General features: G+C 47.2%; 1 protein-coding gene across 1 annotated transcript in view; it reads left to right on the forward strand.

Annotated features, from left to right (window-relative positions):
* LOC149444263 (beta-1,4-galactosyltransferase 3-like) overlaps window positions 1-15,384 on the forward strand; it is a 134,709-nt gene that overhangs the window by 48,424 nt on the left and 70,901 nt on the right. The window contains exon 2 of the mRNA XM_089654743.1: window positions 342-760. Coding sequence (XP_089510869.1) covers window positions 523-760 — 238 coding nt within the window. The 5' untranslated portion in view covers window positions 342-522. The remainder of the gene's footprint in view (window positions 1-341; window positions 761-15,384) is intronic.

Genomic DNA, 15,384 nt, shown 5'->3' on the forward strand with positions numbered 1-15,384 from the left:
AAGAAGGAGCAGAGTCCTCCAGCAGAGCAGAGTATTTCAGGAGGGTAGCTTATAGAGAGAGGGGCAGAGTCCTCCAGCAGTGCAGAGTATTTCAGGAGGGTAGCGTGTAGAGGAAGGAGCGGAGTCCTCCAGCTGCGCAGAGTATTTCAGGAGGGTAGTGTATAGAGGAAGGAGCGGAGTCCTCCAGCAGTGCAAAGTGTGGCAGGAGAGGAGAGTTATAGAGGAAGGAGCGGAGTCCTCCAGCTGCGCAGAGTATTTCAGAAGAGGACGTAGATGCAGTTCTGCTAATTGAATTGTTAAATGTAATTTATTTTCATTTTCTCTCTGCTGCTGTTTTTCAGAGATGAAAGAAGGAATGTCCTGCAGTGACCTCTTTAGTACGTTGTGCCCCCCTGTGTGAACACAGACACATGAGGATGCCGGCCCGTCTCCCTGGATCCCTGCCCAGTACCAAACCCTTCCAAGCCCTCCGTATCCTGTTCACATGATCTGGCAGAGTCTGTGGATGACCGAGGCTGGACAATGTTCCTGGCAAGGACAGAAAAGCCATATTTCCTCCTGTGTTTGGTCTTGTCGCAGCTGCTTTTTGTTTTGCTGTTGTACCGCCGCGGAGCCTCCAGCATCTTCCAGGGGATATTTGGGTCCAGCCCCACCTGGGACTATTCCAGAACCCACGACGTGTACACCAACCTGAGCTACTTCACTCCCGACCCTGAGGCTGTGAAGACCCTCTACTGTCCTGTGAGGTCCCCAATTCTCGGTACGTGAAAAGCTTTGGGTGAAGGGGATAACTCAAGTAACAATGCAAAAAGTCGTCTTTTGTTTTGGCATTTTAAAACACACACAGGTGAGCAATTCTGCCTGACAAGCAATTTATTATTCTGTTTAGCCAGTGTTGTGAGCCAGACACCCCTGCCAGACTGCATTCATTGCTGAAGCTTTGCAGCTCCCTCCCTTTTTTTTTTTTTTTTCTTTTTTTTTTTTCTTTTTTACATCAACAAGGAGATAAACCAATACACTTAATAAAAAATTAAAAAAAAATGCACTTGACAGGTAGCATTAAAGCGGTACGACACTGCATCTGAGAACCACAAATGGAGCTTTCTTTCGGTGGTATTTGATCACCTGTGCATTTTTTTTACTTTGTACTATAAACCAAAAAAAAACAATTTTGAAAAAAAAAACACAATATGGTGACTTTTTGCAATAAAACGTCTAATTTAAAAAAAAATAAAAATAAAAAAAATACAATTTCATCAAATTTAGGCCAAAATGTATTCTGCAACATGTCTTTACTAAAAAAAAATACATGTAAATTAATTGGTTTACGTGAAAGTTATAGCGCCTACAAATGGCAGTATATATATACTGGAATTTTGATTTATTTTTTTTACTAGTAATGGCAGCGATCAGCAACTTATAGTGGGACTGCGGCGGGCATTCTGACACTGGGGGGGGAACGAACAGCCACTGACATCCCCAGTGACACTAATACAGTGATCAGTGCTAATAAAAAGCACTGACACTGTACTAATGACACTGGGCAGGAAGGGGTTAACGTCTGGGGTGATCAAGGCGTTAAATATGTGCCTAACGTGTTTGCGTGTGTACTGTGTGCTGCTTTTACTGTGGATCTAGTTGTTTTCATTCCCTGCTTAGCAGGGAATGAAAAATCAACTACATCGCCTGTCGCTGAGCACAGCTCTGTGCTGTGTACACTGACAGAGCTGTGTTCTATGAGTCTGAGAGCTGATCGCCATCAGCCAATCACTGGCTGGCACCCAGTGATTGGCATGTGCCATGATAAATTACAGCACAGCCAGGCAGGCACACGGTTAACATCTGGGGCGATCAAAGGGTTAACAGTGTGCTGTGTGTGTTTTACTGTGTAGAGAAGCTGCTTTGTATTGCTGTGCTGTGCTCTGCTGGAAGGGTTTGGCACTGGGCAGTGCTGTGCAGAGCAATACAAAGCAGCCTGTTCGTGCTGACAGGGTAGAGATCTGTGTTGTTTCGCTGACAAGCAACGAGTCCCGACTGAGAATCGGCGGTTGGGACCTGGTGATTGACATGCTAAGGAGCCAATAGCGGTGTGGGTATGGAGTGCGCGCCCCCTACCCGGAAATACAAAATCGTGTATATATACGTGATTTTGCACAGCCCTGCCGATCTGTAGCAGTACTCCTGCTATAGGGCGGTTGGGAAGCGGTTAATATTCACCCACCCCCTTCCCCATCCATTCAGAAATCACTTTGAATAACACCGCCTAGCATTTCTGGCCATGGCCATCTTGAGTAAGGGCAGATGATTCATGTAGCATTGACTTCCCGAAATCCATGTGCCCTTAGTTCAGGCATACAAGCAGGAGGGTGTGCTTAGCTAAGAAATCTCCCAACCCACCCACCCACCCCTCCAGAGGAAGAAACAAGGACGTAACTGAACAAACATAAAAAATAATTAGTTTAAAACAAGTAAATATAATATATGTTCCTATCTGTTTACTAATGCTAGCAGCATAAGGGTTAAAAATAGTCCATGCTGTTTGACAGTGTAAACTTCTACTTTAAGGCGGAGCTCTACCCAAAGTGAATGCAGGGTTCGGGGAGACCAGATATAGTGAATGCGGGGTCCGGGGAGACCAGATATAGGGAATGCAGGGTCCGGGGAGACCAGATATAGTGAATGCGGGGTCCGGGGAGACCAGATATAGTGAATGCGGGGTCCGGGGAGACCAGATATAGTGAATGCAGGGTCCTGGGAGACCAGATATAGTGAATGCAGGGTCCGGGAGAGCAGATATAGTGAATGCGGGGTCCGGGGAGATCGGATATAGTGAATGCAGGGTCCGGGGAGAGCGGTTATAGTGAATGCAGGGTCCAGGGAGACCAGATATAGTGAATGCAGGGTCCGGGAGACCAGATATAGTGAATGCAGGGTCCGGGGAGACCAGATATAGTGAATGCAGGGTCCGAGGAGACCAGATATAGTGAATGCAGGGTCCGGGGAGACCGGATATAGTGAATGCGGGGTCCGGGGAGACCGGATATGTTGAATGCAGGGTCCGGGGAGACCGGATATGGTGAATGCGGGGTCCGGGGAGACCGGATATGGTGAATGCGGGGTCCGGGGAGACCGGATATGGTGAATGCGGGGTCCGGGGAGACCGGATATGGTGAATGCGGGGTTCGGGGAGACCTGATATAGTGAATGTAGGGTCCTGGGGTTAGTAACACTTAAGTGATGTTATGTTCAGTTCAAAGATCAACCTTTTGATCTGCACATAAAACAGCTAGTCTGAATACAGTCTAACAAAATACATTTGTTACAATGTATTTATCAGGGAAACCCTATTTAACAGCCCTAGGCTTCATGTACATGAGCCTACCCCCACCGCCAGCCTCAGGAAACCACAAATTGCAGCAAAAACGCGGATTCCGCGGTCAGCTGTCACAACGTTCCTATCCTGAATGCGATTCTTTCATGTTCAGGAGAGGGAGGTGTAACCTCACCTGAACGCAGCAGCTCCTAAACTCTGCTACAAGCCTGTGTGTACACGGACACACAGGCTTTATGGAGTTGAGTTTCGGAGCAAAAAAATGCCAAAAGCTCCTAAACTTGCGTTTTATGAGCTGCTTGTGTACATGAAGCATTATTTTGTCTAGTTTCATACTATTGCCATTCATTTGAATGGTCTGCTGTACTTACAGGAATCACATCAAAAAGGTCTCTGCCCTTTTTCAAAAATCTGCAGGGAAACTGCATGATGCTATGCGGTTCCCAGCAAGTGAAAATGTTCTGTGCTTTACAGTGTGTGGGGGTGCCCCTTTTTTTTTTTTTTTTTTTTGATGCAGGTGCGGGAAAGTGTGCGATTACAAGCGGTCTCGCACCTGCATATGGTGTGAACCTTGTCTTAGGCAGAAACCACTGTCTGCATTCTTGCAAAGATGGAGGAAGACTCGTGCAAGGTACACGAAAGGTTACATAGTCTGGTTGAAAGAGACAAAAGTTCAACCATTAAAAAAAAAAGTTATAATCCTACACCCACAGTTGATCCAGAGGAAGGTAAAAGAGCCCAGCAAAGCATGATCCAATTTGCTCCTGCTGGGAAAAAAATTCCATCCTGATCCCCTGAGAGGCAATCGGATATTCCCTGGATTAACTTTACCTATAAATGTTATATCCAGTTATATTCTGTGTATCCAAGAAAGAATCCACTGGCCAGAACCAACTCTTGAGGGAGTCTATTCCACGTTTTCACAGCTCTTACTGTGAAGAAACCTTTCCGTGTTTGGAGATTAAATTTCTTTTCCTCCAGACATAAAGAGCGCCCCCTTGTCCTCTGTGATGACCTCAGGGTGAATAACTCTACACCATATGGACCACTGATGTATTTACACATGTAGGTGCTTAGGTTAAATTTGTAACCACTTCCAGTCCGGACACTTTTACCCCCTTCCTGTCCAGGCCAATTTTCAGCTTTTAGCGCTATCACACTTTGAATGACAATTGCGCGGTCATGCAACACTGTACCCATATGAATTTTCTTAGCATTTTTTTGAGACAGATAAAGCTTTATTTTGGTGGTATTTATTCACCACTGGGATTTTTTTTTTTTTTTTTGCTATGTAGATGAAAACGTCCAACAATTTTGAAAAAGCGTTTTTCTTATAAAATTTTGCAAATAAATATTTTGTCATAAATCTTGGCCAAAATTTATTCTGTTATCCTTTTTAGTAAAAAAAAAAAAAAAAATAACCCAAATTTAGTTTATAACCAAAAATTATCACTGTACTACTTGTGGGGGGTGATGAAAATTTTTTTTTTTACACCCATAAAGGCTGTAAAAGCAATCATTTCTCCTTCTCTCTGGCTGCATTCTTGCAGCCATTGAGAACTACTGAGTGAGCTTTGATTGGCTCACAGCTTGTCACATGGTACAAGGCTGTTTTGAATAGCCTTGTACCATGTGACCTCTGTGATCATTCACAGATTTCACACGTAGTAAGCAATGATGTCACAAGTGACATCTTGCTTACTACTCTGCATGTGATCACCAATTGGCCAATCAGTGATCAAATGATCGGGACCTCGCACAGAGGTCCCGTCCGACGATCGGTGTTTCACTGTGTCCGGAGGACACAGCGGGCACTGGATCGCGGTGCTGCGCGCTCCCAGGGAGTGCGCACAAGCAGGGTGCGGGGAGGCCATTTATAAACGACCACCCGCCCCTGCACTGCCACTGTCTGTCCGTTTATATACATAGGGAAGTGGTTAAAGGGTGTGCTTTTGTAGGCCCTAGGTGCACAAGTGGTTAAAATAGTATCCTAATTGTACAGTACAGGCCACAGGCTGAGTATTCATAGACATTGGGTTATAGGCTGCTGCCTTCAGTTGATTGGACACTTTCAGGACACGCCCCCGTGTGTCCCCTCTATAACTCCACCCCACGCAGTGCGTCCTCAGTTTTTTGCTTGTGTCCTCTGGTGATGGACCTCTTCTCCCTCACTCTTGTCTAACTATTCTATTACTTACAATCTTCAATCAATTCCGCAATCAACCACAATAAAAGCAGAGCATCTGGATTGGTGTAACCTCTGTTTGTTTAACCTTGAGGACCGTATCTGGACCCAGCACAGTGGGGGTGGCCTGGAATATTGTTTCAGGTGCTGGACCCAGCATGGGTGCAACAGTGTAGTACAGTGCTCAGCAGAAATGAGTACGTACTACAGATGTGTCAGAAAACCTTTAATTTCCTTTCAGAATCAACATTTTCTATGGGGCACTACACTACAAAATCCTCCCACAAATGCCGGCCATTGATTGCAAACAAGATTTGTTAATTTGCACACACAAAGTATTTTTCCTGACAAATTCATTCAAGACCATGTTGCAAAAATGAACACACCCCAATGAAAGTCTTAGGAGCAAAGCTACATTTTAGACAACAAAATCCTAATGAACAGGAATTCAACTACAGGGGAGTCTAATTATTCATTAAACAGTTGTCCAGCAGACAGCTGATTATAAAAGGGCATTAATTAACAAAGAAAACCCCTCCCCGTGTCATGCTGTCAGCAATGGCACCACATGAAAGAGAAAGGCCTGAGAAAGAGAGAAAATAATGTATTTACACAAAGGTGAAGGCTACAAGAAGATGAGCAAAGCTTTACTTATCAGTAAGAATACTGGAACAAAAGTGATACAAAAATTTAACAAAGATGGAACTGTAACCATCTCACAGAGACGTTCAGGCCGTCCACAGAAGTTAGCACTTTGACAGGAGCGTCTTCTGGTGAGAAGGGATGAAGAAAATGATCATGCAAGTTCTCTGGACTTGGCTAAAGAAGTAGAAAGCCAAACTGGGGTGATTGTTTCCAGTGATACAATACGGCATACACTGCAGAGCGATGGACATGCACAAAAAAGACCACCTAGAATTTGCCAGGGCCCATGCTGAAAAAGACTACTACTGGGTCTCTGTACTCTGAAGGAATGAGACCTAGATAAATGTTTTTGGAAAGTTTTTGGAACGGATGGCTTCAAAGCTGTATGCCGTCGTGAGGAGTACAAAGAAAAATGCATGGTGCCTACTGTGAAACATGGTGGTGGCAGTGTCCTTCTGTAAGGCTGCATGAGTGCTGCTGGTGTCGGGAAGGTGAATTTCATTGATGGTGCCATGAATTCACAGATGTACTGCTCTATACTGAAAGAGAAGATGCTATCGTCGCTCCATTCCATCGATATAAGGGGCATTTGTCCCAATGACCACCAGTTTAAGGGGCATTCTTCCCACTGACCAGCAATGTAAGGAGCATTCTGAATGCTGGGAAATCTGTTGTCACTGAGGGGTGGGGAGGGAGGCATAGTTTTGCTGGGAGGGTCTGTAGTAGTTAGTGGGTACTCTATCGATGATAGTGGGGGGCATATCATTGCTGGGATGGATCTATTGTTGCTGGCTTTCAGCAGGAACGTGTTGATGTACAGTTCCTGTACCTACAGCACTGAATATATCTACTGGCAAGGGAAGCTGGCATGTGCTGGAGGTTCTTTTGATCCTGCATGCTGGGAAATCTGTTGTCACTGTGGGTAGGAGTGTGTAGTGTTGCGGGTGGGATCTGTTGTAGTTGGGGGGGGGGGGGGGGTTATATTGTTGTGGAGTGGATCTATTGTTGCTGAGGGGGTCTGTTTTTAGCTGTTGTTGCTTAGGTGGATCTATTGTTCCTGGTTGCATGGTATCTTATTTTACAGCCTGTTTTGTTATCATAGATTTCATACAAATTACTTAAAACCAAATGATACTTGAGTCTGAATTCTCTAAAAGTGGTGGCAACTGGGAGTTGGGTAAGGGGCAGAGACCAGGGACAGTGCTCAGAAGTGGGCAGGCGGCAAAGACCAGGGGCAGGGGGCAGAGACCAGGGGCAGGGGGCAGAGACCAGGGGCAGGGGGCAGAGACCAGGGACAGTGCTCAGAAGTGGGTAGAGACCAGGGACGGTGCTCAGAAGTGGGTAGGGGGCAGAGACCAGGGACGGTGCTCAGAGGTGGGTAGGGGGCAGAGACCAGGGACGGTGCTCAGAGGTGGGTGGGCAGGGGCCAGAGACCAGGGACGGTGCTCAGAGGTGGGTGGGCAGGGGCCAGAGACCAGGGACGGTGCTCAGAGGTGGGTGGGCAGGGGCCAGAGACCAGGGACGGTGCTCAGAGGTGGGTGGGCAGGGGCCAGAGACCAGGGACGGTGCTCAGAGGTGGGTGGGCAGGGGCCAGAGACCAGGGACGGTGCTCAGAGGTGGGTGGGCAGGGGCCAGAGACCAGGGACGGTGCTCAGAGGTGGGTGGGCAGGGGCCAGAGACGAGGGACGGTGCTCAGAAGTGGGTACATGCAGCCCAGGGCAGGGACGAGGGACGGTGCTCTGAAGTAGGTAGGGGGCAGAGACCAGGGACGGTGCTCAGAAGTGGGTAGGGGGCAGAGACGAGGGACAGTGCTCAGAAGTGGGAAGGGGGCAGAGACCATGGACGGTGCTCAGAAGTGGGTACATGCAGCCCAGGGCAGGGACGAGGGACGGTGCTCAGAAGTGGGTAGGGGGCAGAGACCAGGGACGGTGCTCTGAAGTGGGAAGGGGGCAGAGACAAGGCACTGTGTTCAGAGATGGGTAGGGGGCACAGATGGGGTGACTATGGAGAGGAGGGAGTACCTGCACCTATTCTCTGAGGAGGAAACCCTTGCATACGAGCATTGCAACACACCCGATTGGCTCCTGTGCTGCTTCAAGTCTGAGCTTTGCTGCACAGGGATTACAAGAGGCTGATACCAAGGCACATTAAAATGCTTACATGCTTGCATTTGAAAAAATGTAACTACAGAGCTGCATCGATTGAAGTCATTTTATACCTCCTTCAAATTCAGCTTTAAAGTGCGCTGCTGTTGCGGTTTTCCACTTCTATAGGTTTTCTTCAACGCTCCTCCCTCCCATGACATGAAGAGCAGAGCCTAGTAGAGTCCTGTATATTAATACGGATCTCCCAGAACAAACGCAGCAATTAGAACTACATCCAGCGCTGTGTTCTGACAGCACCCCCCCCCCCCCCCCCAATCCAGACCGGGAGAATTTCAGCCCTGTACTACCTAAAGGTCACTCCTGACACCACCGTTCCCTCCAGACGGAAGATGCTGGGGGGGAGAAAGGTCAGAGGGAAGACCGATTATACAGGAGAGAGCTGACTGCCTCCCTGTAATGTCAGTAAAGGGTAAGTGCAGCCGGTCCAGTACTGCTTGGGCCCAGAAGATGGGAACACCCTGAATGCGTGTCCTGAAAATTAAAAAAAAAACCTGTGTTGCTGCCAGTGCATGGACTACCACGGCTACAGTCAGAACTTCTGAGCCACAGAATGTGGCAGAACCTGCACATAGAATGGTTTAAAGCGGTATTAAACCCAAAAGAAAGCATTTACCATATTTTTCGCTCCATAAGACACTTTTTTCCCCCAAATGTCTGTGCGTCTTATGGAGAGGCCGGCCTGGTATTCTTCCCATCGCCACCGCCGTGTTAGAATACCGGGCCAGCCGCTCAGCTCTACTGTGCAGAAGAATCCGCTCCTCAGTCCTACCTGTTCCTTGGTCCAGCAGTGTCCTCCTTCCATCGACCGTCTTCTCTCCCTGGTGCCGGCATCTTTAGTGTGGGCACCTGGCTGTGACAGCTTGCGGCTTCACAGGCGGGTGCCCACTGCGCATGTGCAAGAAGCGCTGAGCTTGGTGAATGGCCCCGTCATCTTGTGGGACCTGTCATGTGTCCCAGAAGACTACGGGGAGGTGGGGGGGGAGGACAACTCTGTGGAAGTGGGAGCAGGTACCTGTTGAATTCTGGTACCTGCCCCCTCCCCAAAGGTCCGCAGTCTCTGGTCATCTCCTGTAGTATGTCCGCAGTCTCTGCTCATCTCCTGTAGTATGTCCGCAGTCTCTGGTCATCTCCTGTAGTATGTCCGCAGTCTCTGGTCATCTCCTGTAGTGTGTCCGCAGTCTCTGGTCATCTCCTGTGCTGTGTCCGCAGTCTCTGGCCATCTCCTGTACTGTGTCCGCAGTCTCTGTGTCCGCAGTCTCTGGTCATCTCCTGTACCGTGTCCGCAGTCTCTGGTCATCTCCTGTACCGTGTCCGCAGTCTCTGGTCATCTCCTGTACCGTGTCCGCAGTCTCTGGTCATCTCCTGTACCGTGTCCGCAGTCTCTGGTCATCTCCTGTGCCGTGTCCGCAGTCTCTGGTCATCTCCTGTGCCGTGTCCGCAGTCTCTGGTCATCTCCTGTGCCGTGTCCGCAGTCTCTGGTCATCTCCTGTGCCGTGTCTGCAGTCTCTGGTCATCTCCTGTACCGTGTCCGCAGTCTCTGGTCATCTCCTGTGCCGTGTCCGCAGTCTCTGGTCATCTCCTGTGCCGTGTCCGCAGTCTCTGGTCATCTCCTGTGCCGTGTCCGCAGTCTCTGGTCATCTCCTGTACCGTGTCCGCAGTCTCTGGTCCTCTCCTGTACAGTGTCCGCAGTCTCTGGTCATCTCCTGGCCAAAAAAATGATCTACAGTCCTGGCCAAAAATATTGCCACCCCTGCATTTCTGTCAGATAATGTACAGTTGCATTAAAAAGTATGTGAACCCCTTGGGATTACGTGGAGTTTTGCATGAATTGGGCATAAAATGTGCTCTGAATGTCATCTAAGTCACAACAATAGAAGAACACAGTCTGCTGAACATAATACTACACAAACATTAGATGTTGTCTTGGTTTAATTGCACATAACATGTAAACATTCACAGTGCAGGGAGGAAAAAGTATGTGAGGCCCTAGCTTAATGACTTCTCCCAGATCTAATTGGAGCCAGGAGGGAGCCAACCTTGACTCCAATCAGTGTGAGGATATTGGATGTGTTGCTGACAGCTGTCCTGCCCTTAAAAAAACACACACCTGTTTTGGGTTTACTGGTTTCAAGAAGCACTGTCTGATGTGAACCATGCCTCGCAGAAAAGAGCTCTCAGAAGACCTACGATCAAGAATGTTTGTGTAGTATTATGTTCAGCAGACTGTGTTCTTCTATTGTTGTGACTTAGATGACATTCAGAGCACATTTTATGCCCAATTCATGCAAAACTCCACGTAATCCCAAGGGGTTCACATACTTTTTCTTGCAACTGCACCACTTTTGCCCAGAAAATTGTTGCAATTACAAATGTTTTGGCATTTTCATGTTTATTTCTTTGGTTTGTATTGGTATGACACAAAAACGTGGAGAAACAAAAAGCCAAATCTGACACATTCCACTTAAAACTCCAAGAATGGACTGGAAAAAATTATTGGCACCCTCAGTGTAATATTTGGTAGCACACCTCTTGGAAAAAATAACTGAAATCAATGGCTTCCTGTAACTATCAATGAGTTCCTTCCACCTCTCTACTGGAATTTTGGAGCGCTCTTCTTTCTCCAACTGCTCCAGGTCTCTCAGATTGGAAGGGTTCCTTTTCCCAACTGCGGTTATGAGATCTGTCCACAGGAGCTCTATGGGTTTGAGATCTGGACTCATAGCTGGCCAGTTCAGTCCTCTCCAGCGTTTTGTCTGAAACCATTACTGGGTGCTTTTTGATGTGTTCTTTGGGTCGTTGTCAAGCTGTAAGACCCATGACCTCTGATGGAGACCCAACTTTCTGACACCGGGCCCTACATTGGCCCTCAGAATTCTTTGGTAGTCTTCAGATTTCATAATGCCATGCACACGGTCAAGACATCCAGTGCCTGAAGCAGCAAAGCAACCCCAAAACATCAGTGACCCCCCCCACCATGTGTGACTGTAGGGACTGGATTCTGGATTCTTTTCTTTAAAGGCCTCATTGTTTTTTCTGAAAACAGTAGAATGATGGGCTTTACCAAAAAGCTGTCATTCTGTTTCGTCTGTCCACAGTACATTCTCCCGAAAGGATTTTGGCTTCTTCAGGTAAGTTTTGGCATACTCCAAACCTGGCTTTTTTATGTTTCTGGTCAGCAGTGGAGTCCTCCTGGGTCTCCTACCATAGAGTCCCTTTTCATTCAGATGGTGATGTATAGTGCGAGATGACACAGTTGTACCCTGTGCCTGAAGGTCAGCTTGAATTTGTCTGGAAGTTGATCGAGGTTCATTAGCCACCATTCCAACAATCCTTCGTTGCAATCTTGGATCAATTTTTCTCTGTTGTTCACGTCCAGGGAGATTAGCTACAGAGCCATGGGCTGTAAATGTCTTGACAATGTTGCGCACCATGGACACAGGAACATTAAGATCTCTGGAGATGGACTTGTAACCTTGAGATTGTCCGTGCTTTTCCACAATTTCTGTTCTCAAATCCTCAGACAATTCTTTGCTGCTCTTTCTCTCCTCCATACTACATGTGGCACACAGAGACTCACAATAGGAAGGTGGAGTCAATTTTTCACCATTTTTAACTGGTTGCCGGTGTGATTTCTATGTTGTCAGCACCTGTTCATTGATACAGGGGAGTTTAATGACAAATTACAGGAACATCACAAACTTGGAATGCAATTATTTCTTACAATTTTGAGAAGGTGCCATTAATTTTGTCCAGTCCATTTTTTGGGTTTTGCGTGGAATGTGTCAGATTAGGTTTTTTGTTTCTCAGTTTTTTGGGTTTTTTTGTGTCATACCAATACAAACCAAAGAAATAAACACGAGAATGCCAAAACATTTGTAATTGCAGCAATTTTCTGGTCGAAGAGGTGCATTATCTGACCGAGATGGAGGGGTGCCAATATTTTTTGCCATAACTGTATTTATTTATTTTCATTTATTTAAGACCTTATTTTCAGGTTTTCTTTGCTCTCTGTTTGGAATTTCCTCTGTGGTCACCGGGACAGGAAGTGAGCTGAAGAGCCTCCAGCCCGGATGGCAATAAAAACCTGACATCCGTTTCCACCCTTCCCCATTCTGTCTAGAGTTAGAAAATAAAGTTTTTGGCACAAGTAGATTTAAAATACATTGTATATCTAAAAAATACATTTTTTTTATTTTTTTGTTAGAGCAGGGAATGGTTAAAGTGTCTTTTTGGGGAGGAGTCTATCAGCATGGCACATCTTGACTTGCCAATCTGTGCCCAACACTCCAAATCTGTCAGATTGCGAGGACATCTCCTGCGCACAGCCCTCTTCAGATCACCCCACAGATTTTCCATCGGATTCAGGTCTGGGCTCTGGCTGGGTCATTCCAAAACTTTCATCTTCTTCTTGTGAAGCCATTCTTTTGTTGATTTGGATGTATGCTTTGGGTCGTTGTCATGCTGAAAGATGAAGTTCCTCTTCATGTTCATCTTTCTAGCAGAAGCCTGAAGGTTATGTGCCAATATTGACTGGTATTTGGAACTGTTCATAATTCCCTCTACCTTTTCTAAGACCCCAGTTCCAGCTGAACAAAAACAGCCCCAAAGCACAATGCTGCCACCACCATGCTTCACAGTGGGTATGGTGTTCTCTTTAATGACCCTGGATGCCTCCTCTGTGCTCCACTAAATGTAATTAAGTGCAAATCGCCTTGCAATACATTCTTTCCTGGCCATACTGGCTGGAGAAATTGAAATAGGGATCGGAAAGTGACCTTTTACACGTCACTTTCTGGATCAGCAACAAGGAGGGGAGGAGAGCGGATGTGTGTCATTGCTGGGGGTGTGTGAAAGCATGGAATGCTTCCATCTGACAGGCAGAAGTCTGGCCACTGCTGCCTGTCAGATGGAAGCTTCAGCCACTGGGAATGTGTGTAAGCCCCACCTACCCTTGACCCCAACCCCTACTGTCAGGCAGTGTTGCATTAGGTTTTGCGCTGCCCTAGGCAACACAAAAATTAACACACCTTCCCCCCCCACACCCTGACATTGACCAAGAGCACCCCTGCCCCCTACCCGAGCCTTCCACTACCACTGCCCCCCATAAACCAGCCACCATCCCCCATGGCGAGAGAAAGATACTCGCCTTCACAGCTCCGGACATCCCCAGGAATGAGAGTCGGGCTCTGCATGCACCTTCATGAAACCCACAGCATCTCTCAGAACCCACCAGGTCCCCATGCCACATGTGTCCCTTTCTTCTGTCCCTTCTTCCAAGGGGCAGTGCTGCCCCCCTGAAAAATGCCGCCCTAGGCAAATGCCTTGTTTGCCTTGTGGTAAACACACTCCTGCTGTCAGGTCCATACGACAAACGGACTTGGCAGTGAAAGGCAAAGCGCCATGGCATGTGTACACCCCCAGCTGCTGACTTTTAAAGCTGAAGGGGTGGGCAGTTGAGGGGTGGTAAAAAAAATGCGACTCAAACATAATTTTTTTTTTACTGCCCCCCCTCCAACCACAATGCATTGCGCATTGATGTGCATTGCATTAAAGGAGCCTACTCAATGGGTTGCCAAAGCACCCTAACGTGCAACGTAAGGTGACAGACTACCATACGATAGGGTGCACTGCGACACAAGTCAAGATGGCAGCCCAGCACATTTTAGATGCATGTGTTGAAATCCTGTGGTTTCTGCCTGTCTGTTCACACACTATGCCAGTGGTTCTCAACCTGTGGGTCGCGACCCCTTTGGGGGTCAAACAACCCTTTCACAGGGGTCCCCTAAGACCATCAGAAAACACATATTTCCGATGTGTAAAGAGCAGCTACTGTGTAGAAAGGAGCTACTGTGTAGAAAGCAGCTACTGTGTTAAAAGCAGCTACTGTGTTGAAAGCAGCTACTGTGTTGAAAGCAGCTACTCTGTTAAAAGCAGCTACTGTGTTGAAAGCAGCTACTCTGTTAAAAGCAGCTACTGTGTTGAAAGCAGCTACTGTGTTGAAAGCAGCTACTGTGTTGAAAGCAGCTACTGTGTTGAAAGCAGCTACTGTGTTGAAAGCAGAAGTATTGGAGGTAAAACGACACTCATGAATTATAATTACTGGGTAAATAATTTTATGGTTGGGGGTCACCACAACATGAGGAACTGTATTAAAGGGTCGCAGCATTAGGAAGGTTGAGAACCACTGATCTATGCAGACCAGGGTGCAGAATGCATGCCTCAACGGCAATGGGGAAATATTGGCCACTTGGTCATCAGGCCTGGCAATGGCATCCAATAATTGGACTTTTTGTAACATGCGAGACGTTTGCCTTCGCCCGCGGCTCAGTATACTCAGTTTGAAGCGGAGAGCCGCGCTCATGTTTGTTTAGGCGGATATTAAACCACCAGAAATAGGGCGTCTTCTGATCGAGAACCGGAGCTAAAATAATCTTTGGGACATCAGCCATTCCCACAGCTAATTACCTTGATTGTAACGGGGAGAAGAGAGGCAATTAGGACGGGGGGGAGGGGAATATTCCATTTTCAGAGTCCGCAATGAATAGATTCATTTAAATCTGATACAACAATTCCGGATTGGATGGAGCCCGGTGCTCTGTAGAGGATTGTCATTCCTGCCGCAGTTAACTCTTTTATTCCCCCAATTATATGTTTAAAGCTTACGTTGAACCTTAGAACTTCTGTCCGGATTCTACTGCTTGGCACCTGAGCTCATAATTTAATGATCATCTCTGAAGGATCTCCGATTGCCGACACCGTTCATCATAAATGCATTTGCAGTGAACCCGAGGAAACAAACGATATATGCAATTTAAAGCTGAACTCGGTAGATATCAAAGATGCACATTAATGCAGCTCAGCAATCATTAATACATCGTTTATTTGTAAATGCAAGCAGTGTCAGATGTAAATTTAACCTGGAATTGTCAGGGATCCCCTCGATCCCCGCCGCGATGGTCCAGGCGCAGTGTGCCGCCCTGTGCAGGGACTCGAGCACTGGGTCCGGGCCTGCCGCGGCGTTCGAGTTCGCGCATGCGCAGTAGAAGCCGCGGCCGCCC

Source organism: Staurois parvus, unplaced genomic scaffold (assembly GCF_062004578.1).
Source record: "Staurois parvus isolate SC_StPar_1 unplaced genomic scaffold, SC_StPar_1.0 ptg000795l, whole genome shotgun sequence".
Taxonomy (NCBI): domain Eukaryota; kingdom Metazoa; phylum Chordata; class Amphibia; order Anura; family Ranidae; genus Staurois; species Staurois parvus.